This window comes from Telmatherina bonti (assembly GCF_933228915.1).
Source record: "Telmatherina bonti genome assembly, chromosome: 1".
NCBI lineage: Eukaryota > Metazoa > Chordata > Actinopteri > Atheriniformes > Telmatherinidae > Telmatherina > Telmatherina bonti.
In genome coordinates this window covers 11616102-11638647 of record NC_136619.1, presented here as the reverse complement: position 1 = coordinate 11638647, position 22546 = coordinate 11616102, and the positions used below count along the sequence as shown (strand labels likewise).

General features: G+C 39.3%; 1 protein-coding gene across 1 annotated transcript in view; it reads left to right on the top strand.

Annotated features, from left to right (window-relative positions):
* The window catches only part of LOC306759621 (solute carrier organic anion transporter family member 3A1-like), a gene marked incomplete at both ends in the record, with an annotated part of 37298 nt that extends 29229 nt beyond the window's left edge, over nucleotides 1–8069 (top strand). Inside the window, 7 exons of the mRNA XM_079245313.1 lie at nucleotides 119–388; nucleotides 1323–1487; nucleotides 4539–4737; nucleotides 4832–4967; nucleotides 5088–5260; nucleotides 7350–7414; nucleotides 7693–8069. Of these exons, the coding sequence (XP_079101439.1) occupies nucleotides 119–388; nucleotides 1323–1487; nucleotides 4539–4737; nucleotides 4832–4967; nucleotides 5088–5260; nucleotides 7350–7414; nucleotides 7693–8069 (1385 nt within the window). The remainder of the gene's footprint in view (nucleotides 1–118; nucleotides 389–1322; nucleotides 1488–4538; nucleotides 4738–4831; nucleotides 4968–5087; nucleotides 5261–7349; nucleotides 7415–7692) is intronic.
* Between the last annotated feature and the right edge of the window lie 14477 nt (nucleotides 8070–22546).

Genomic DNA, 22546 nt, shown 5'->3' with positions numbered 1-22546 from the left:
TGTAAATGAAGGCAGAATGGAAAGAGCTTGACATCTTGACTTGAAGATTATTTCACATTTAATCTGAGACGTTACAGTAACATACAAATGCTGAATAATTTTCCTGCCTTCTATCCAGGTGAGCTGGACATCACCCCGGATGACCCTCGCTGGATCGGGGCATGGTGGGGCGGCTTCCTCCTTTGCGGTGCCTTACTCTTCCTGTCGGCCCTCTTCATGTTTGGCTTCCCCCAGGCGCTGGACGTGCAGGACATGGATGGTGGAGGGGAAAGTGAGCAGGCCATGCTGCCTTCTTCTCTTTCCATGGAGTACCAGGGCTCTAAACCTAACGGAGCCATTTATGGCTTTGATACAAGCAGTGGACTCTCAGTCTGGGAGCATTTGAGAGGTACGAAGGCTTAATTTATGTTATATAAATTTAATCAAGTTGTTTAATGGTGATCTCAGGATTGGGTCTCTGCTTTCTGCGGATGACGTGGTCCTGCTGGCTTCATCTGGTCGTGATCTCCGGCTCTCGCTTCAGCGATTCGCAGCCGAGTGTGAAGCGGCAATCTGAGACCATGGTCCTCAGCCGGAATAAGGTGGATTGTCCTCTCTGGGTCGGGAGTCAGGTCCTGTCTCAAGTGGAGAAGTTTAAATATCTTTGAGACTTCTTCACGAGTGAGGGAAAGATGGAGCGTGAGATCAACAGGTGGATCGGTGCGGCGTCTGCAGTAATGCGGACTCTGCTCCAGTCTGTCGTGGTGAAGAAGGAGCTGAGCCAGAAGGCAAAGCTCTCGATTTACCAGTCGATCTACGTTCCTACCCTCACCTATGGTCATGAGCTGTGGGTCGTGACAAGGTCACGTATACAAGTGGCTCAAGTGAGTTTCCTCCGCAGGGTGGCCGGGCTCTCCCTTAGAGATAGGGTGAGGAGCTCGGTCATCCGGGAGGAGATCTGAGTAGAGCCGCTGCTCCTCTGCATCGAGAGGAACCAGTTGAGGTGGCTCGGACATCTGGTTAGGATGCCTCCTGGACCTCCCTGGTGAGGTGTTCCAGGCACGTCCCTCCGTGGGGAGACCCTGGGGGAAACCCAGGACACACTGGAGGGATTATATCTCTCTGCTGGCCTGGGAACGCCTCGGGATCCCCCCACAGAGTTGGTAAATGTGGCTGGGGAGAGGGAAGTCTGGGCTTCGCCGCTGAGGTTGTTGCTCCCACGACCTGACCCCGGATAAGCGGCAGAAAATGGATGGATGGTTTAATCAGTTAGTCTAGCTCCACTTTTGCTACTTATGAATTTATATGTTTTTTGCTCTTTTTTCCTTCTGTCTGTGGTCCAGTGATCCCCCGGGTAACCCGACACCTCCTCTCCAACCCGGTGTTCACCTGCATCACGCTGGCAGCCTGTATGGAGATAGCTGTGGTTGCTGGCTTTGCTGCCTTTCTGGGCAAATACCTTGAACAGCAGTTCAACCTAACCACCTCCTCAGCCAATCAGCTGCTCGGTATGCAGTTCATTGTCTTGACTAAACGTTGGGAGTATCTAGTTCTGCTATTAAATCATCCAACAGAAAGACAGATAAGTCTGGGACAAAGTAGTCGGAAAAAAAAATATATATAAAGGCTAAAGATGAAGAATAAATGGGCAAAAAAAATATGGAAGTATAAGCAGATTCAAATAAAGTGTCACAGAACTGTCAACATTTTAATTTATTTTGACATTTTTTATTCATTTTTCATATTTTATATTTGTTTACATTTTTTATTTTTATGTATTTCTTTTAAACATTTAGTCTAATTTTCCAGTATTTATGTCTTTATAATTCTTATTTTCTTTTCTCTATCTTTCTCTTTTGATTCAACAATAACCTGAGCAGCTAGCATTAGTTAGTGCCACTTATTAAAAGTAAAGGGCATCTGATCAACAGTCAGCTCTTTAGAGACTCAGCTATGCCAAAAACCTAAATGAAAGTGCAACCTGCAGGATAGCATCCACTTAGGAGTGTAGAAAACTCGAATCACAGCTTTAAATGTCCCACAAAGGCATAAAGCGTTGTTTCATTAACAGAAAACTCCATGATGACAGCGTCAGGAGGATCAGTCAAGTTATGATACTTAAAGATACCTTAATATCAACACAGAGGACAGCTTAATGTGTTATCAGCAACCAGAGAGAAATGAGCATCAGGTGTGGGTAGAACAAGCAGAGAATCAAGCCAATAGTGTTCATGGTTTCAAGGAAGCAAACCAGCAGTGTAACTTGGAAATGCTGTAAATCACCTTTTCCTCCCAATGTGTCCTATTACATCACATGTAATAAGTGTGTTTGCTTCGGCACTCTGCAGGTGACCAGGAATTACAACAGCTGTGATAGAAGCTGTTTTTTCTGCCTTTTTCATCACTGGGATTATTGTCAGTCAAAAGTGTGGTGAGGTTTTCATTTTTAGATCGGACAACAATGGAGTGAGAGATTTAATGGGGGTCCAGATGGGCTGCTGAAGCCAGAATCATGTGAAATCACACAGTAGGTGATAACAATTTGCCTTTGCAGCCAGCAAGAATTGGCGGCATCCAGCACATCAGTAGATTCTCTTTGCAATTTTGAAAAAGAGCTCTCAATGACTAGATGATCAGATAATGGACTTTACTGCTCCCAAACCTTTGGCACACTGAGCATGTGCATGACTGCACTACGCCCTGCTTTGGAAATCCTGTGCAAGAACTAAAGACAAGAGTTTTCTCTAATTATAAAAATACACAAGGCATTTGGAAATTTATGTGGATGGGCAATGGGAGAATGATAAGTCATATAAGATGGAAAATAGATCATATCACCTTTTTTTTTTTTTAGAATATAAATACTTCTAAAAGGGATTCATACATAATGAAATAAAAGATGTCAAGACAGTCTGGCTGCAGAGCTCCACTGTGGGGACAGTTCTGGTCCAGGCTCCACTCTCAGGCCACCTTCACCATAAGAAAGGAAGAAACTAAGACTTTTCATAATAAGTCCTGAAGATTTTTACCTTTGGCAAGAAGGGAGTGATTTGGCCAGCCATGTGGATTTGCTTTTTGGAGGATTCTTTATCATTGTGAGATAGAGGCAGTTTCAGTATTTCAGCAAATACGATATAACTCCACAATAAATGGTCAGAATGTTCTGCCCAAAAGTACAGGACATGTTTCCAACAGGTTTTACAACATATCAAAGATAGATAAGGAAATGTTGGACAGTATGATCCAGAAAAGGAAAAAATAGGGGATGTTTAAGATATATTCATTCATTATACGAACTGCTTAGTCTGATCAAGGGTCCCAGCAGTCTGTAGGGCGAGAGGCGGGTTACACCTTGGACAGGTCGCCAGTTCATCACAGGGCTAACACAAAGAGACAAACAACCATTCACACTCACATGCACTCCTATGGGCAATTTAGAGTAACCAATTACGCTAACATGTCTTTGGATGGTGGGAGGAAGCCGGAGTACCTGGAGAGAACCCAGTGTATCCATATAATAGGAAGGTACTGGAAGATAGGCTGGAAACCACAGTGTAGGTGGAAATGAGCTGCTTGACGGAGGGCTGTGGTCTCCGAGTGTTTTTCTAGTTCTAAGTGTAAATATGCTGAAAAACCTTCTAATGGTGTGTTTTTAACCAATGTGTCGCTGTCTGGATCATGTTTTAGATAACCATAAGCAAACTGATCAAACAAGAACATGTCTCCTGTCCTCATAAAAACATCCTTCCATTAATTATAGTCCTTTTAATGTTTTTGGCATTTTAATACAGAAAATATTGATAACTGTATATATGCACACTACGTATGTGTACTTGAACAGTAATACTTAAGATGGATGTTTTGTTTGTGTTATTGCAGTTAGTTTTCATTGCATTCAGTGTCAGAAGTTTATTTTATCATCATCTTTTTCTTCAGATTCAGATTTGCTTTCCTGTCATTGCAACGAGTGCAACAGAAAGTTAGGTGCAGACCTTTCAGTTCACTTTGTAAACACTATAAATATCTCAACACTGTAAAAAACATGTTTTAAATATAAAAATATTTTTAAAATGTTACTAAAATACTGATAAAAATATAAAATTCTGATACATACAATACCTGTGGGAAAGTGTGTCCAAACCTTTGACAGGTGGTGTATATAAAAATGAAGGTGGATGCAGAAACAGGAGCGTGTTCATGGTATATTCTGCACAGATTGTATATAGCACTTCTTCGTCTTCCTCTTGTATTTGTGTTTTTTATTTTTGGCAGTTGACAAAACTTCTTTTTCATCTAATTGCCTCCCAGGTGGCGTTGGGTGAGGGAGGGGTGGGAGAGTTTGCTGCTTCCTGTTTTATAGTGGAAGTAACCTGATAGTGGAGCCTGCACTGAAACTGTCCTCACAGTGGCGCTCTGCAGCCAGAACCCTCCGTGGAAATGTTTAATATCATTTATGTGTTCTTTTGCTTCTATTTTTATTCTTGTTTTCTTTTGCGTATTTATTTTTTTTACTTTTAAAAGAGAAAAATAAGTACAAGTGTTTCTGTTTTGCTCTGCAGGTATGACGGCCATCCCCTGTGCCTGTTTGGGTATTTTCCTGGGAGGACTGCTGGTTAAAAAGCTGAACTTGTCCGCTCTGGGCGCGGTCCGCATGGCCATGCTGGTCAACCTGGTGTCCACTGCCTGCTACATCTCTTTTCTCTTCTTGGGCTGTGACACGGGACCCGTTGCTGGGGTTACCGTAGCCTACAGCAACGAGTACGAGTGACCACTTTGATAAACATGATGTGAATATTGTGTGTAGGCTGTGTATGCGTTTTAATCCCTACTATGATATTTGTGGGCTTCACAGGACGCTGCAGACGTGGCAGCGGCCCGAGTCAGCGTGCAACAGTAACTGTAACTGCTACACAGCATCGGTTAGCCCCGTCTGTGGCTCCAACGGAGTCACCTACCTTTCAGCCTGCTTTGCTGGCTGCATCAAACCAGTGAGTGGAAACAACTACAGGTCTTGTTTGCACATGAACTGGTTCTCAAACATATTGAAAAGAAACCATTTAATATCTACCACGATGACCTTTTCACCTCATTTCTTGTGTTTGTGTCAGAACCTGAGCAGCTGTGCGTGCATATCCAGCACCACCGAAGAGGCGGTGGCTTTTCCAGGAAAGTGTCCCAGTCCGGGCTGTCAGCAGGCCTTCCTCACCTTCCTGTGTGTAATCTGTGTGTGCAGCATGATTGGAGCCATGGCTCAGACGCCCTCCGTCATCATCCTGATCAGGTGAGCTGCTGCTGGTCCACAAGAGGGTGCTGTTGATGTTTGGAGGAGCTCAAGGCTCAAGGAAGGAGTCACATGAGTAGTTGAGGAGTCATTCATCATGATGACATACAGAAAAATACTGACACACAGAGGAATGTTATGTCACATATAATAACTCAGAACAATCTCACTGCAGACCGTGAGATGGAACAGATGTGTATAGAAATGATTTCTTCTTCTTCTCGTACCTGTTACTGAGGTCAGTCAGTACGGGTAAAAATGACTCAATCAAGACTCAGGGATTTTAGACGTGCTGTTGCTGAGCAGTTATTTCCCACAATGCTTTGCTGTTCAGTGCATGAACAGGTCAAATAAAGTGTTACTGTGGCACCAACCATTTTCAGTTTACTAACAGTATGTTAATGGTATTTTTTTTATAAATAAAGTATTTTTCATTTAATTTTATTTTCATTTCATTTCATTTCATTTCTTTCATTTTCATTTTCATTTTCATTTTCATTTTCATTTTCATTTTCATTTTATTTTATTTTATTTTATTTTATTTTATTTTATCTCATTTAATTTTATTTCATTTAATTTTAATTAATTTAATGTCATCTCATTTTATTTTATTTTATATTATTTTATATTATTTCATTTAATTTAATTTCATTACTGTAAGTCTGTAAAATCTGATGTAACAGTTGATAAAACCGGAGCTTTTTGAGAGTGCAGAGAATTTCTTTCTTCAGACGTCAGAAAAAGAGAAGAAAAAACAGAAACCCTGCCGCTACGGCAGAACATGGTAGATTTCATATCATGCTGTCACTGGAGGAATCATTAAAGTACAGAAGGATCGTAAGAGCTGTGAGGTGAAATCCTGGTTCATTCAGTAGAACTACAAACAGAAGCACACGTTCCACATTGTGAACGAGGCAAATCTGAAATCTGCCATTTCAAGAATTTCTCCTAGAAACCATAAAATTCCTGGAATGCATACTGGAGGCTCTGCAGAGAGCAGACGGGTGTAAAAAGCTTCCACAAGGCCACATTAAGAGGTTGTTGCAGTTATTACTTCTGTGTCAGTTCAGCTGGAAATCTTTCTGACTAAAACTGCAGGGATTAAGAATGTGATTATTACCGATACCGACCTTACAATGAACAGCCTGACCAAAGGCTGATTGCTTTTGCCATTATTTCCACTAAAGAGCTTTTAGTCGGACTAAACCTTTACAACTTTATGATTTTATAATGCAAACACATTTTTATCCCCAGCCATAATATTTCATCTAAATAAATAACATCAGTTTAAGATCAGGGTCAATGCATCACAACCAGGACACACTAGATAATTATTGTCTGTTGGCATTGGTTGATGTAATCCTGTTCGCCGACTGGCAGAGGTGTATAAACTAGAAGTAAAAATAAAGTAGATATAGGAGCCCATTTGTTTAACTGTGTTCCTCATTGGTGCTGTTAGAGGGCGCTGTATTATTACCTGGGCAGGTGATGCATATAAGGGCGAACGCATCACTGGTTGGGCAGATGTTTGGCCCGGAAGGGCAAAGGGTTTTTTAACGCAGAGCGCGAGTAGACATTTGTATGTCACAAGATTATTTACAAAAGGAATAAAGATTATTGAATCTGAAATTAAGTGATCTGAGTGGAAGTCAAGCTATCTCAGTAGCTTTGTTTAGACTTCGCTCCTTCAATAGTAGAAGTCCTGCCATGTTTTTGGATCTACCTGTGCATTCAGAACAGGTGTTTTCACTTCCAGGCTCTTCTACCTGCAGTGGAGCTGAGCTGATTACATTCCCCTGGTTTAGTGAGCTGCTGGTCAGGACTTCTACTTCTACTTTATACACCTCTGCTGATTGGCTAGTAGTTGCTGAAAAGCTGGATATCAAGTGACCCAGATGTAAGGCCGATGTGTGCACTTTGTAGTAACACTAAGAAACACGCCTCCCGCTACAAACTCAGCCGGTCATACTAAAACAAAGCTTCACTGTGCTTGTAAGCAATGTGATTATTGTGGAGTTGAACTCCAGAATAATGGCTGCAGGATAAATTTAATTTCTTTTCCTTTTCTTTTGTTACATTTCCCTTTCAGAACTGTAAGTCCGGAGCTTAAATCATACGCCCTCGGAGTTCTCTTCCTGCTTTTAAGGCTGATAGGTAAGATTTCAGCATTTATTTAGATCCCGCTTTGTCTCCATGCCCACAGATTGCATTGGTTTCAGGTCTACATCCTGCAGTAAGTCTCTCTTTCTCTTTTTGAGTTTGTGCTACTGGAGTTTTTTACTCTGTGATGTCAGTGTCAGGGCAATTTTTCACCTTTCTTGAAATGAACTTCATCAGATTGTCGTCCCACATCCAGTTGGAACTTGAGCTCAAACTGGTTCTCTTCTTGGCTTTCTGACCTACTGTCTGTCCACCATCTCATTCTGCTCCAGGCTTCATTCCTCCCCCTCTGATCTTTGGCATGGGCATCGACTCCACCTGTCTGTTCTGGAGCTCTGTCTGCGGCGAGAAGGGAGCCTGCATGCTGTACGACAACGTGGCCTACAGGCATCTGTATGTCAGCATCGCCATTGTTCTCAAGGCATCAGCTTTCGTCCTGTATACCACCACGTGGCACTGTCTAAAAAAGAACTATAGGAAATACATCAAGAACAGCGAGGGGTACCTCACGCCCACTGAGCTCTTCTCCTCCAATGTGACTCTGGACAATTTGGGCAAAGAGATCACGCAGAACCCAACCAACAGGACAAAGTTCATATACAACCTGGAGGACCATGAGATGTGTGACAACATGGAGTCAGTTTTATAGTGGTCATCTGCGCTGGGACTGCAGACTGGAGCTACTAATGTGCATTAATGTTTCGTTCAAGTTGTATCTGTTTAGAGCAATGCCCTCAATCAGGGTTTCAATTTTCTTCTCATTGAAAACATCAGACCATTTCAATATGATCCCTAAAACTCCAAATATTTACACTTTTGTCAGTAGAAATCATAAGCTGGCTTACAAACTTCTGTTCAGTCATTTGGGGAATATTTTTCCCTTTGACAGCAATGTTGAGATTGATGGTGATGAAGGGAGAAAAAAAAAGGCCAGCAGATGGCCCTTTGTAAAAACCAAAATCACATTTACTATAAGACCCAAGCTTTATCAAAAAGGTTATATTTCTGTGGTATTTCTCAGGTCCGGTTACCAGAAGCTGCAAAAAGAATGACATTAACATACTTTTTTTCACGCTGATGAAGTGCTGTTTGCACCCCTCTTGAAATCTCGCAGAGGGATTCTTAACACATCAACGTGTTAACAACCTGCCCGACTTTCATTCAGTTTTGGCTCAAAGCAAAGCTCTATTTATAAGCCATTTTACAATAACTGCACATTTCTGAAGGATTAAAGTCTGAGTAACGCAACAACAAATCTACGTTGTTAATCAGGCCGCCAACATAAATGATGAAAACACTTGAATTGGGTTTGGAAACCTTAGGACAAGGAGCAGTGCTCTGCTCTCACACTCTGACAGTTCTCAGATCAGCTCAGATGAAAAACAAGAGAAAAACAGAGCAGAGTTCATTTTAATACAAACAAAATACTTAGAAGTGAAATCCCAAATGCAACAATAACTATTTTCATCACCCTCCAAAGGATGTTTTTGTGATGGGTATGTCCTTCAATGGTTCGACACGGTGAGCATGCAAGCCGCAACGAACAGCATTTCAGTATAACTATTAATCGTAGCGGGCCCCAGCAAAAGATGATGAATTATTCAAAAAGTGTTCGCTGTGATTCTGAGCTTTCTATCACTGCAGCTCTGCAGAACGTTGCCAGATCTGCGGTGATGACACATTTCAGTGTCACTTCTTTCTAGTTGTTATTGTCAGATTTTAAGTTTTGAACCCAAATTCTGCAAATTCTGGATACTAAAAAGAATGTATTTCCATGATGGAGACAACAGACGACTAATTGCTAATCTGACACTAATGAATCATAGTCGGCCCGCTTTTTATATTTAAGTGTTGGTTTGGTACCAATGGGTCCTGGATTTGTAGTTTTAGCCCTAAAAATCCTAAGAAAAATATCAATGAAACACTGTTTGATAGTCCGGCTCCACATAAAACATAGATTTCTGCCTTCTACCATGTTTCAAACAGCTGCTCCGTCATCGTAAAGCTTGCTTTCATGCAAACCTCAGACTTTGCCTTACTCAGACTTTAAAATCAGTGGAAGATTAATTAAATTAAATGGTTTGAAATATATTTTACTAAATGTATAGCTCCGTATCTTAAGACATTTTTGAGAAGTGAGGTTTACAGTATTTAAACAAAAAAAAAAATTTATTTCTGGACATATTTTAAAATTATACAACTATATAACTAAATATTTATCCCTTTACTGTGTGTTTTGATGTGAATGCTGGATGAGACCAATTTTCCTTTTTTAGAGCCCCAGAACTGTGAGTTTCTTCTTCCCCCCCCTTTTTTTTAACTTATCAATACAAGAAAAAGTTAAAAATTTAACATGTAATAGAAATACAAATTAATTTATTTGTGCTTCCAAATAATAATGAGCAAGATAAGCATTGGAAGTACCAGTGATGTTTCATTAAGATTACTTCTTTGACTGCATCGCTACCATAAATTTGTCAAGAAAAGTAACGTCGATTTCAAACAGATGTCGAAACGCAGTTTAACAAAATGGTGTAATACTGGTGGGGATGGCGGCTGAGTTATGCATGGATTACAAAGCAACATGATAATAACGTGCAGGGGACTTTGCAATTAATAGTCTCCAAGGTACATGCTGCATCAGGGTGAAACATGTGGAAGCTTGGGGGGGGGGGGGGGGGGGGGGGGTGCCCTTGTCAGCAGCATCAGTGGCAAAGCTTACATCATGAGTGTGAAAGCACTTAAGTAAAACACTGAGCCAATGCAGCATCCTCAACCTCTTAATTGTGTTGGGAGAGCTATCAGGGGACACAGTATCCTGCTAGAATTTGTTAACTTAAACGCATGCTGGTAATGCATGCATAAGACAAATAAATAAATAAAAAGATATTCAGTATGACATCACTGAGATGCACAGACTCTGGGGTTTGTTGGCCTTCATACTGGTAAAACACATAACATACAAGAATGGCCTCCTAAATCTGTTTTTTTTTTTTTATTATGGAAGAGCTTTATAATGCATACTGCATTGTGATTTTGACTTTATTTGTTTTAGCTCTTTGTTTGTTTTCTGTTGAATAGGTTAACACTTTTTGTTTTGTTTTGTTGGGTTTTTTTTTACATATAGAAATACACTGTAGTGTTTTGAGACTTACTCTGTAAGTATTTGGTATGTTTTGCATCAAAAAATGCATTATTGCAACAGATTTAATTTCCTAAACCTATAATCTGTTTTAGTTTTGGAGTAAATAGTGGGGAAAAGGTCAGTGTTTGGGAAATAGTACACTATAGTGCATATAGTATGGTACACTATGGGTGGTACACTTTGCTGTCTTGTTGAAAGGAGAAAATTAATTTCACTCTTACCACAATAAAGTAGCAAGAAGCTTCAGTAAAGTTAGCCGAGTTTAAATTTTGGAAATTGAGGGATACTGCTACCCAGCCTCATTTCTAGCATTACAAAAATGACTTCCAAAGCCTCAACACCTGATTTCTTCTGATAGATATTTTTTATATAGATGCATACATTAATTAAACATAAAAAGGATTAGCTTTTGCTCCTGGAAGTTAGCATAACATGCTAGCAAAACTTACTATATTTCCCTGAAAACTAAAACTAAAAACTTTTTTTTTCTTGTTTAACTTAAATAAACAAAAGATATTTAATAAGAAGCGATAAGGACGCTCGCCGCTGAATTTTTTTCACAGATTATCTAGCTCAACTTCACGACAGGCTAGCTTGTTGTTTAGCATTAAGACAAGTATTTTCCAAAAGCAACTATTCTTTTCTACTTTTCATAGCCAATAGTTATCCTTCAATTTCACATTTACAATTTGTTCTGTTTAATTTCCATCTACACTCAAATACCGTATTTAGATAGGAATTTAAAATGGACAACTAATTTTAATACAAATAGATGCAGTTATACCATCATATAAGAAGATATCATATCAATTGAGAGTAACAAATGTTAAATAGCCTTGTGTTTTCAATGGACCTAAACATCTGCCTGAACCAAGCGAGTACAGAAATACTGAGAAAGGTTTACATATATATATATATATATATATATATATACACACACACACACACACAATTTGAGCATACAGTCCTATATGATGGGAACAGCTCCTAGAAGGACAATGAAAAGAGCTAGACCTAATGCAACTTTTTTCAAACAATTGAAAAGAAATTTTGATGTTTCTAAGATGGAGGGGCATGGTAAAATCTGGCTACCGTCTCCTCCGTCTGCAGGGGGTTCTGTCTTTGAAATCTGTAACATCCAATGTGTCCTCGTGCTGACTCCTCTGTACATAGTAGTGCCATACAAGTGCCAAAGTGACACCATAGAAGTGTTTTGTAATGTCCTGCAGAGATCTGTGTCTCAATATGCTGGAGCTTGGAGCACTTTCTCCAGCTGTTTGTAGCCTCTCTGTAATATCCCTCAACTTAACTTCCACCGTATCGTACAGAAGTGTCCCAAAAAGATATTGCCTATGACATATTGTATATTGGTTTAGATAACAGCAATTATTTAGGATGTAATAACTGTTAATACGTAGGACTTTTCTACTAGTGAAGGTCTTCTCTAATTTAGATTGATCTCTCCTGCCACCAGTGGCAAAACGGATAACTATTTTTTGCTTTGGTCCACATAAAAACACTTTGCTTGAATTAGGTGGCACCAAGGTTGAGCTAAAGCTTGACAGATGAGGTTGACTGCAGGAAATGAGCCAAACAGCACAGTTTGCAGCATCGCGACTGTGCCTGTGTGTCAAGCTCTTCACTGAGACTTTCTGATGGGAGCCATGTTGTGCCATATCAACCTGTGCACTGTAACATTCAACACTCGCGAAAAAGAAGCCAACATACTTTAGGTGTGTCAAATGCGTTGGCAAGTGTGACAGCACTTGCTTGACCTTGTGTTCACCTGTGGTAACAGGACTGTTTCTTTTGGCACCCAAATGTGCTTGAGATGTTTTGCCTTGTGATGAGAAAATAACTTGAGAGTGTAAATGTTTTCTACATTCTATTTTTCTCATTATTCTCTTTTGATGGCCTTGCTTTGTGGTTGATTTCTACTGCAGTGCTGTAGTGATAGGATTGTTGGCGTATGAAGAGTTTACTGCCAAAACATCACTTGTTTGGAAAAGCACTCTATCCAAGGTGTTTCTTGTGACATTTTGCCAACAATGACCAAATTTTCTGTAAATATAGTGATCATTTTTTCAGTTTTTGTTATGAATTTTTTCCCCTGATGAACAGAAAACTCTTCATATAAAGATAATCCTTTGGTATGAGCCTTTCAAGAGCATTTTGCCTTTGACAGAAGCAAAACCTTGTGCTAACAATGTTAGTAATGGTTTTAGTTGGATATGTTTGCCTATGTTGTGGATGGTATATAGTTTGTGACTTGCAGTGCTCTTTGTGGGGGCTCTTTGAAAAGGAAAAGGGCATTGAAATAAGAAATCATCACCTATATTTTCAAAGCTTCACTTCAGATTTTTTAAAATGCCCCGTTGCTTATCTGGATTTATGTATTTATTTATTGTTTTTATTATTACAAATGCGATTGATTTACATTTGAAAGCTTTCATTTCTGTATATTTTTTTGGGAAAAGATTACATGATTGTATGCTTATTGTAAATACATTAAATATACTATTTTTGTTTTTAAATGGACATTTTCTTTCCATTTATTCTGAAAAAGGTTGAATTTTTTCTGGGTTAACAGTCTTATTCATATATATTTCTTTTGGCACAACTTAAAACAGTTTCCAGATCTCTTATTGCTACAACTATTCATCCACAAGACTTGACACAGACTTGACTGCGTTCCTCTACATTCAAGCTAAAGCTAACATCAGCTATGCTAACATGCATTCATACTGAGATGCTAACAGCTGCTAGCACTAGGCAGCATAGGCAGAATAAATCTGGTCCTGGTAGTATTTGAGATATTGTACCAAATTCTCACCATCCCACTGACAAAATATGATTCTTTAAAGCCACAATCTAGCTACATGTATATGAGATTCAGGAATAAATCGTTAGCTTTAAGCTAAAGCTGGATTAATGCAGTGTCTGAATACGGTAGGTACAGTAGCTGATGCAGGTGAGATGTGCTCACAGTCAAACGTTAGGTTGGTAAGGTAATGCCATGCTTCCTTCAGAACTATTACACATCTTGTAATAAACCTGTCAGTGATGAGAAAACATGTCTCTTGCCATGTCACAAGCAAAAGGACGTTAAACATTGCGCCAGATGGTGATGCAGAATGCAGCATCTGTCATTTTATTAAGCTTTTCATCCAGATGTATGTTTGCCACGTGCAAAGGAATGATTGTGATAAAGGGCTATTCATCGGGTCAGTGCTTGGTCAGATAATATAAAAGGCAACATTTTCTTTTCCCATCTAGACGCACTGACGGACAAAGATAAACCCTGACATCGCTTTAATCGAAATGTGCTTGTACTTTGCCATGATCTAATTTCCTGTCATCTAAGCCCTCTGGTTATCTACAGCCTCCCTACCATGCTACAACAGCCTGTGGAGATAATAGCCGGGGTTATGGATTGACCTGTGACTCATCGTGTACTGCTGCTTTGAAGGAGCGATGTATGTGTTTGGGGCCAGGTTGAAGCGTTGCTTTTATACGAGAGCCTTGGCTGAGAGCTCTCCTGTTTCTCGAGTGCAGACGGGGGTCTTGCCGAGGCCATGGTGCAGTGAAATGGAAAGCATGCCATTCCCTGTTCCGCTTGATGCCGAGTGACTGTGAGAGGTTGTGTCATGTTCCTTGGCTATTGACTCAATGACTTGGGACTTCATGACAAAAGCCTGAACCCATGCGGGTTCTGTGCGTGCTGACAGAGAAATCTGTCTTCCACTTGTCTTCACATTGACCCGAGGACTCTGTTGAACTGACGTGTCCACATCCCCAAAGTCTCACCTCCTGAACCCAGAAATAACCTTTCCACAACCTCGCCTGTCCCTCATGCTCTGTTAACCTTCAATCTAGCTGCTATCAAAACAATTCCCTTAACTTGTATACTCTTTCTTCTGATATCTGTTTGGATCATCTACTTATGGCAACTTGTTCAGCATCTGCAACATAAATGACATGACCAAGAATTCAGCCATAAATGCAGCATATTATTCACCGTCGCATTGGGTTGCAAAGTCAGAGCAAAAAAGCACAAGCTATTAGCTGGTCCACAAATGACAGCACAAAGAGCCAGGCCTTCATGGGTGCCTTTGCCCTCCAGCTCATCCAGAAGACAAAATAGCCATATGCCCTTCATTTCATGTACAGATTAAGAGATTTGGACATTTTACACTTCCAGTATGCAAAAAGATCCCTCTGCATATCCGACTAATGCCTCATCTTGTGACGTGGCTAAGACATATGACCTGATTTATTACAGGGTTCCTCGATTTTGTTAAAAAATAACACTCTCCAGCTCAGTGACAAAGGGCCAATTATGCCCATTCCTTTCATGCAAAAAAGGTCCATATTCAAAAGAAGCGAATTGCAAATCCAGTAGCTGGTTGTCCTTGTTCTCTCCTAATCTAATAAAGTGATCCATCATTTCAGCAGGGACAGCTCTACCAGCCCGGGCATAAAACGAATCCCACAGAGAATTAGTATCAAGATGTTTGCATATCCATATATGGAGTCCTGAGAGACTACGTACGGGGTTGGGTGTGGTGTGGGTGATGGGGTATCACAAAAACATCTTCAGAATATTGCTGCATTTCTGGTGATTACACTTTAAAAGGGACTTCTTCCATTTGCTAGCTTACAAATTTGTTCGATATTAGCTCCTGGTAGCATCCATTTATGTGCTTAGCATCCGAAAGCATGACGAATCCTTTTAAAAATATTTTGGATGTCTGTTTTCTGTCAATAAAAAAAACTCCAAAACTCTGGATCCTCCTTTGCGGTGGTGCAGTTGGTTGAGGGATGATCCTGTTGCAGAATCATCCATTACCCTGATGAGCCTGCAGCCCCAGAGTCATGACAGCACAGCCACACGATGAGCGAGACAGCCGACTGCCACTATTTGTTCTGCTAAGGCATTCATCACACTAATTACCCATGGTGCCAAGCGGCTCCTGTAACTCAGTGAAGCTTTGGCTGCTCGTTTGGTGAAGAGGTGAGGAAGGAAAACCTCAGATGAGTCTAAACGGGAGCCTGTCCTCTTTTTGTAGCTCTCCTGCACATAATTAACTCAACCCTCCAGAAACTTGACAAATTGGAATGATGAATCTGGCCTCTATGAATAGATACAAATACATGATCAATCAAAATACTGGACAGTGTTTTCAGACTGAGGAACAGTACCACTGTGAAGGACAAAAGAAGTGCATTAGCTTTGAATGACACCAGAAAACAGAAAGGGAATGCCTTTTGTTATGTTTGTGCTGTTAAAACGTAGAAGCAAATCAGCAGTGAGTGGGTGGTGCAGAGAAAAGTGGGTGCAAAATCTCAACATTTCATCCTTTAAATGTCAAATAAAAATTATTCTGCACAATTTTGCATGCAAAATGCTTCTTTTAAAAGGACTGCCTTTCCCTCAACCCAGAGAGATGCGAAGAGGCAGTCTCTCTGCATTTAAATCAACTTTCCCACCTGACCTTGAGGAGCACCAAGACAGATTCATGTTTTTTTGAGTTTCTGTGTCAGTCACATAAGCTTCCAACTGCCTCTGTCCCTCCTGGCCTAAACACAGCCGTCTGAACTAATGTAACATCCAGTACATCACGACATCCCTGCATCCCCTCCCAGCAGTGGCCGCAGATCAGCGGATCAAGTACAAGGAAAGTTCCTAGAGACACCAAATCCTCCAAACCCACCTCCCAGTCACACTGTGAGAGTATCGCTCTGACATGGGGCGAGAAAACCCAACAGCAGAAATAACAAACAGCGATTGGTTAAACACCTCATCAGCAGTTAGATGTAAATATGACCAGGAAAAACAGACTGGTTGACATAGATGATAATGGTTATGAGAGTTAGAAATATAAAAGTAAGAATGAAAAAAATCAGTTTTTATATTTTTATGTTCATATATTTGCATAACTTGAATAAATCATAAACAACCGGATAGCTTATCTGTACACGAGGATGCTAACTTATACTCAAAGCAAAGTGCTAATAAGTTTCTATGTAATGTAATTTTCCATTCTAAATTAAGATAAATGTCTAAACCTTAAAACAATTGTTAGATATTTGAGGAAATACTTGAATAAAAAAAGGAAAAACAAATTCAGAAAAACAAACTGAATGCAGATGTGGATAAAAGTCATTGTAGTTTAGTTTAAACATACAAAATATTTCATTAATCCACAAAGGAAAATTATATTATTGTAGTGGTGTTTTTATTTTTTTTTTTACATGTTCGATCTATTAAAGTCTGTGTCAGTGCAACGCTGAGCTGTATGTATTTAGATAATTTACTAAGCTATAGGGATTAATCTTGTGCCAGATAATGAGTTCTAGTCTGAATGAGGTCAAAGGTTAAGTAGGACTTTGTACGAGTTATAGTGAGAATCACCAACATTTCACCAGGATGAATCTGCTCAGAACTGAGAAAGCCGTTGCTGATGCATTATTATTGCACACTGACCTGTAGCACAATGTGTCTTCCAAGCATGAAATTCACCTCGTGAGGAATGCTGCGGCGGCTCTGACGGAGTCATAGGTCACATGTTCAGGGTTAATGAAAGGTGAGAGATGGTCCAGCGGTCACAGGTGAGGCATTGGCTGGGGTGAGCTAATCTAGCTGACAAACTTGTAGCTCTCTGACCACAATCTGACCCTGCTTAACACTGCTTAAGAGTTTGCAGTAAGGTTTCCGTGGCCCCAGGGTTAGCAGCACGAAGCTCCCCACGTTCACTGGTCTGGATCCATGTCAGAGACACCAAACAACATTAACATGAGACGACAGTGTCTAATCTATGTGAGACTCGTGGATGTAACTTTAAATCTTTGGCGGGGGAATGCAGAAAACAAAAACTCTGATGTCAACTACTGGATTAACATACATTAAGTAAATAAATGTTTACTTTCTGACTGTCGTTACTGTGTGAATGTGGAGGTAAAATAATGTAAAACCTCAAAATAGTTTAAAGCAGAATATCAAGAAACAGTTTTATCAAATGTATGTTTAATTAACTGTATATGGGAAGAGGTTACCAGTATATATATATATATATATATATATATATATATATATATATATATATATATATATATATATATATATATATATATATATATATATATATATATAAATATACTGGTAACCTCTTCCCATTTCTTTTCAAACATAATGAAAATACAGGGTTACATCTTGATTTTTCTATTAGAAGTTATGTTTACACGTGAAGGATGGCACTACTTGCTCAATTTTGCTTGTTATTGTGGTTTTTCCTTTATTTTCTTTTGTTTTGTTTCTTTGGTTTTTTTTTTTGTGTTAACATGTTCAAAAAAACCACTGAATCTAAATTGTTGAAGATTTTATTTTGATTATCTTTTTCAGAGTATAACATAGTGACATATGAAGTTATTCAAACCACTATCAGCTTCTTTGTTTTTACCTCCTAGCATTATTTTGCCTATTTTTAGAATAAAAATATGCTAAAGTTGCTCTTTTGTCTAAATGTGTCTGTCAACATGTTTTAAATGACAGACAGATTAAATACTGTTTTTTCTTTTAGCCCAGATTAAGGTCCTCTGTTCATGACAGAAACAGGTTTGTAAATCACATCATTTACCTGCATCGTTTACCAGGATTCTGTATTATTTCTCGACGGTATACATTTAAACTCTGAGCGTAACCAGAGGCTTTGCACATAAATCTGTCAGAAGGGATAAAACTCCACACAGGAAACAGCACAGTGACAGTGGGATTCTGATCTCATAAAGATTTCAGCTTTGCATGCATTTAGTCATTTAGTATCATAAGCTACAACTGTCCATGGCCTTAAAACCTGGTCTGGTTATGATGGAGGCTCAAATGCTGACAAGATTTCAGAGTTTTACGGTGCTGTTGTTTTGTATCAATCATCAGTAAGCCAAATGTAACCAAAAATTAAAATTAAAAGAGAAAATTATTTGAAAATAATGGACTTGACCTTGACTTGTTTATTTTGTTTCCTGTTTATTTAATTCTTTTACAAAATGAAACCATATGCAAGAACAGAAAATATTTGAATGAAAGGGTGGCAGAAGTAATAAAACTTATAGAATCTGCCCCCTGACCATATAAAATTACAAACACTGCCATCTTTTTTAAAAAAACAAAAAATGATAAACTTCTCCTTTGCATGATGGTCATACTGACAATAAGATGATTAATTTACCCATTTTCTTCCTAAAACAGAAGAAGGAAAAGATCTTTTTCTAAGCTGGAAAGCATGAAGTTAGACCAGTAATCACCTGGCGTCATGTCTTTAATCTCTGAATAGAAATACAACACACGTGGTCTAAATTTGGTCTCTTTTAGTTTTCCACAGAATTACAGCTTAGTGTTTCCCTTTTCTATTCTTGGCCTTCACCTGGGTCATGACTTCCTCATGGCCTGCTTGGTGCAACGACCTTTCAGATCATGCTCCTTTACCTCATTACCTTGATGAGCTTACGCCAAACCCTGTTTCTCCCAATGCCAAGAATCTTACTGCATATTCCTTGAAGGCTGTTCACGGTGTAAATGAACACTCTTTAACATTTTCTTAGTTAACGCTTGTCTTCTTCACATCGTGTCTTCTTTTTTGTTTGTTTTCAGCTCATGAGCTAACTCTCCAGCCATCTTTACTTTGAAGCTGGATTTGAGTTTCATCAACTTTCATCATTTGTGGAAAAAAGTGACACCAAAGAGGCGTAAAAAAAAAAAAAAAGGCACTGATCTGTGAGCAGTGAGCTGTATCTGCACACCCACTGTGCTGTAAAACGGTCACATCCTGGTGGTTTTGCACACACAGCAGGTCTCTCCTGGGCAAAGTCTTCCTCACTTTGTCTCCAATTAGCTTGTTTTCAACTCCCCACAGGGGATAAGTCTTAAGAGGTAGCAGATCGCTAAAAACAATGTGGAGTTGTCATCCTTAAACTTTTAACCCTTTACAAGGCACGCGTTGAAACACTTTGAAATTGAACTTTTCAACAAAAGAAAAGATAGTATTGGAGGTTATTACAAGACTTTAAAACCTAAATGTTTTTTGTTTTTTTTAAATAAAAGCTGCACATTAGTTGATGAAGGTTTTTTCAAATTAAATGCTGAAGGCAGATCTCAGTGAAGTAGCTGGGATGTACTCTGATGCTTCAAGACCGGTGCAAAGAACCCAGTTTGGTTCTAGCGTGCACATGTCCAGTGAAGTGTACAAATATGGTCCTTTGCCCAATAAAGGGTTAAGTTTGTGTGTAATATTAATCATTCATACAAGAGCAGAGAATGAATTCCTCATGCCTTGACAGGTCTGGGATGTCAGCCGCGTTTTCGTTGGCAGGAAAGCGAGGCTGTAGGACAACTGCAAGCCGTCATCTGGAAGGACGCGGCAACATCCTCAGCCTCGGGTCTCTGAAAAGTTTTCACATGGACATCAGAATTATTCATTTTCCATAAAAACAAATGCAGACTGAGCCGAGTGACGCTGCTGTCATGGTTCAACATGCAGAGACAAGAACTGTGGCACGATATTGATCTTGTTTATCCTGTCTAAGAGTTCTGGGGCGGATTTATCCTGTTCTGGTAGCTTAGGACCAGAGCAAGAGGAAAGGAGCATGAAAAGGAAAAGGTATATTTTTATGTACTTTTATGTACAGATTGATAACCGATAATAAACCCAAATAAATGAGAGAATAATCCATTAAAAGATTGAAGCACATTAAGAGTTTAAATGTGCAAACAGCAGAAGTTGGGCTCAAATTATGCAAGTCATCATTCACCACATTCTTGACAAGAAAGTGACACCTGATCACAGAAAATCAATAAAATGTTGTTATTGGCAAATAACTACAACCTGTGGTGGAGTTTTCATCCTGATGAGAGTGTTTTCCAACAAAGGTTCTGTGATTTAACAAATATGAATATGACACTAAATATTTACTGCAATTACAGTCTACAGATATAAACTTAGCTGAACAGCTGTGAAAGATTTTGGACCTTCACCATATTTCATTATGATGTTGTTGTAGCCATTTTTCTTTATTGTTATTTAATCTTCGATTTGATGCATTCCATTGGTTTTTCTCAGCTGTATTTGTCATCATCATCATCATCATCATTATTATTATTATTATTATTATTATTATTATTATTATATTGGCTGTAAATGCACTCAGTTATTATAAAGGGCACTAATGTGCATCATAAATTGGATATGTTTTAATTATCTTATATGTAGCTTAAGATGTTTAAGTTGTTTATTGGTGCTGTACAACAGCTGAATTAAACTGCTCCTCATCACCTTCATCAAAACATAAAATGAGGGAGTAGCCTATCTTTTGGAGGAAATGTGTTGTACATCTCCAGCAGAGCTCCAGAAACTATTTACATTCATCTCTATGTTATCAGAAAATCTATGTAGATGACATAGGTTAAATGTCATTATACATATTGGTGTTTTAAATCCAGACAGGAGACATTAGGAGACATTTCAGAGACTGTTATGAGGGAAACAAACATCTCACTTGAGCTAAAGTTTGTTTGTTTGTGTATTTATTTGGATCCCCATTAGCCACAGCAGATGATGCTGCTATTCTTCCTGGGGTCCATAAAAAAAAAATACAATAATATTACAATGACATACAACAACCACTATAAAATCCATTGTACAACTGATAAAACAGTCCTTTGTAGAAAAGACACACAACAGTACATTTTTCAGTACAATAAATCAATAAAAAAAAAAAAAAAGGAAAAAAAAAGTGTCTTACTTTAAAACGCTGAAAGGACACAAATAGTGAATTTGCACATTTTTCCATTGCTGAATGTTTCTTTCATTAAAAAAAATCGAACTTGATAACATGTTTGGATACAATTCATAAATTGGTCTAATGAGACTCGTTTAAAATAAAACATTTTTTCCATCCTGATGAGCCTCACGAAGCTTCATTAAAACTCTATTCCTGTCTCCTGAAGCTACATCTTAGTTCATTTGCTGCGTAATTAACTGATGACACTAGGTGGCATCAAATAGTTGGGATTTTAATCAGCCAATGAGTGTCTGTGCAGAGTAAGTTTTAGCATCATGGGAAATTACCTGCAAATGTGAGGTTTCCTTATAAACATTTCTTTTTAGCATGAAGGAGACAGTTGGCAGCAAATGATGCAGGAAACCAGCAGAGTGGGAACAGGAGGAGGAGGAACAAAAGGAAAAAAAGAGGAAGGTAAGGACTCCCATCGCTTTCCGCAAGTGCAACTGAACCCCCGCGCGGCTGCTCCCAGATCAGCTTCTCCTCCTGTAACTCCGCCCCAAGCGCGCGTAACCGAGTCGGTGACGTGCGGACGCATCACTTTCCAACACTCTGCAAAGCATCACCAAAATCATCATCCATCAACCCCCACCCCCATTCTTCTCCCACCCTCCACCCCCACCTCTCTCTCTCTCTCTCTCTTCTTGTCTTTTTAATGGAACTTCTGACTGATCGGGAGAGCAGGGAGCGTCTGGAAAGCCTGGTCCACTGACTCCATCTCTCATGAAGGACCTGCTCGCGCAGTATTCTGTTTATTAAATCTGGACACGCAGACCGGAAGGGATCAGATTGTGTGTGGGGTGTTTTTTTTTTCTTTTGGAATAAGACTGCTTCCCCCTGCGGATTTTTTTTTTTTTTTTTTTTTTTTTTTTTTTTGGCTCTGTTGTTATTTTTCTCTGTGTGGATGTTAAAGCGCATCAACGCGGTCTGAATGAAGCTGTTTGGATTTCCTCTGGGTGACTGTTCATTCTTTGCTTTACTAGCTTTACTTAACACGGTCCATTCTATTCTCATTTAAGCTAAATTGTTTAAAACAGTACCGCAGCTTTATTAAATCTGCGCGCGAGATAAATGCCGACAGGTCGTGCGCGTTAATTATCGCGTAAAATCGGGAAAGTTGGGTTCCTAAAGTTTTGGAGCCGGTCGAT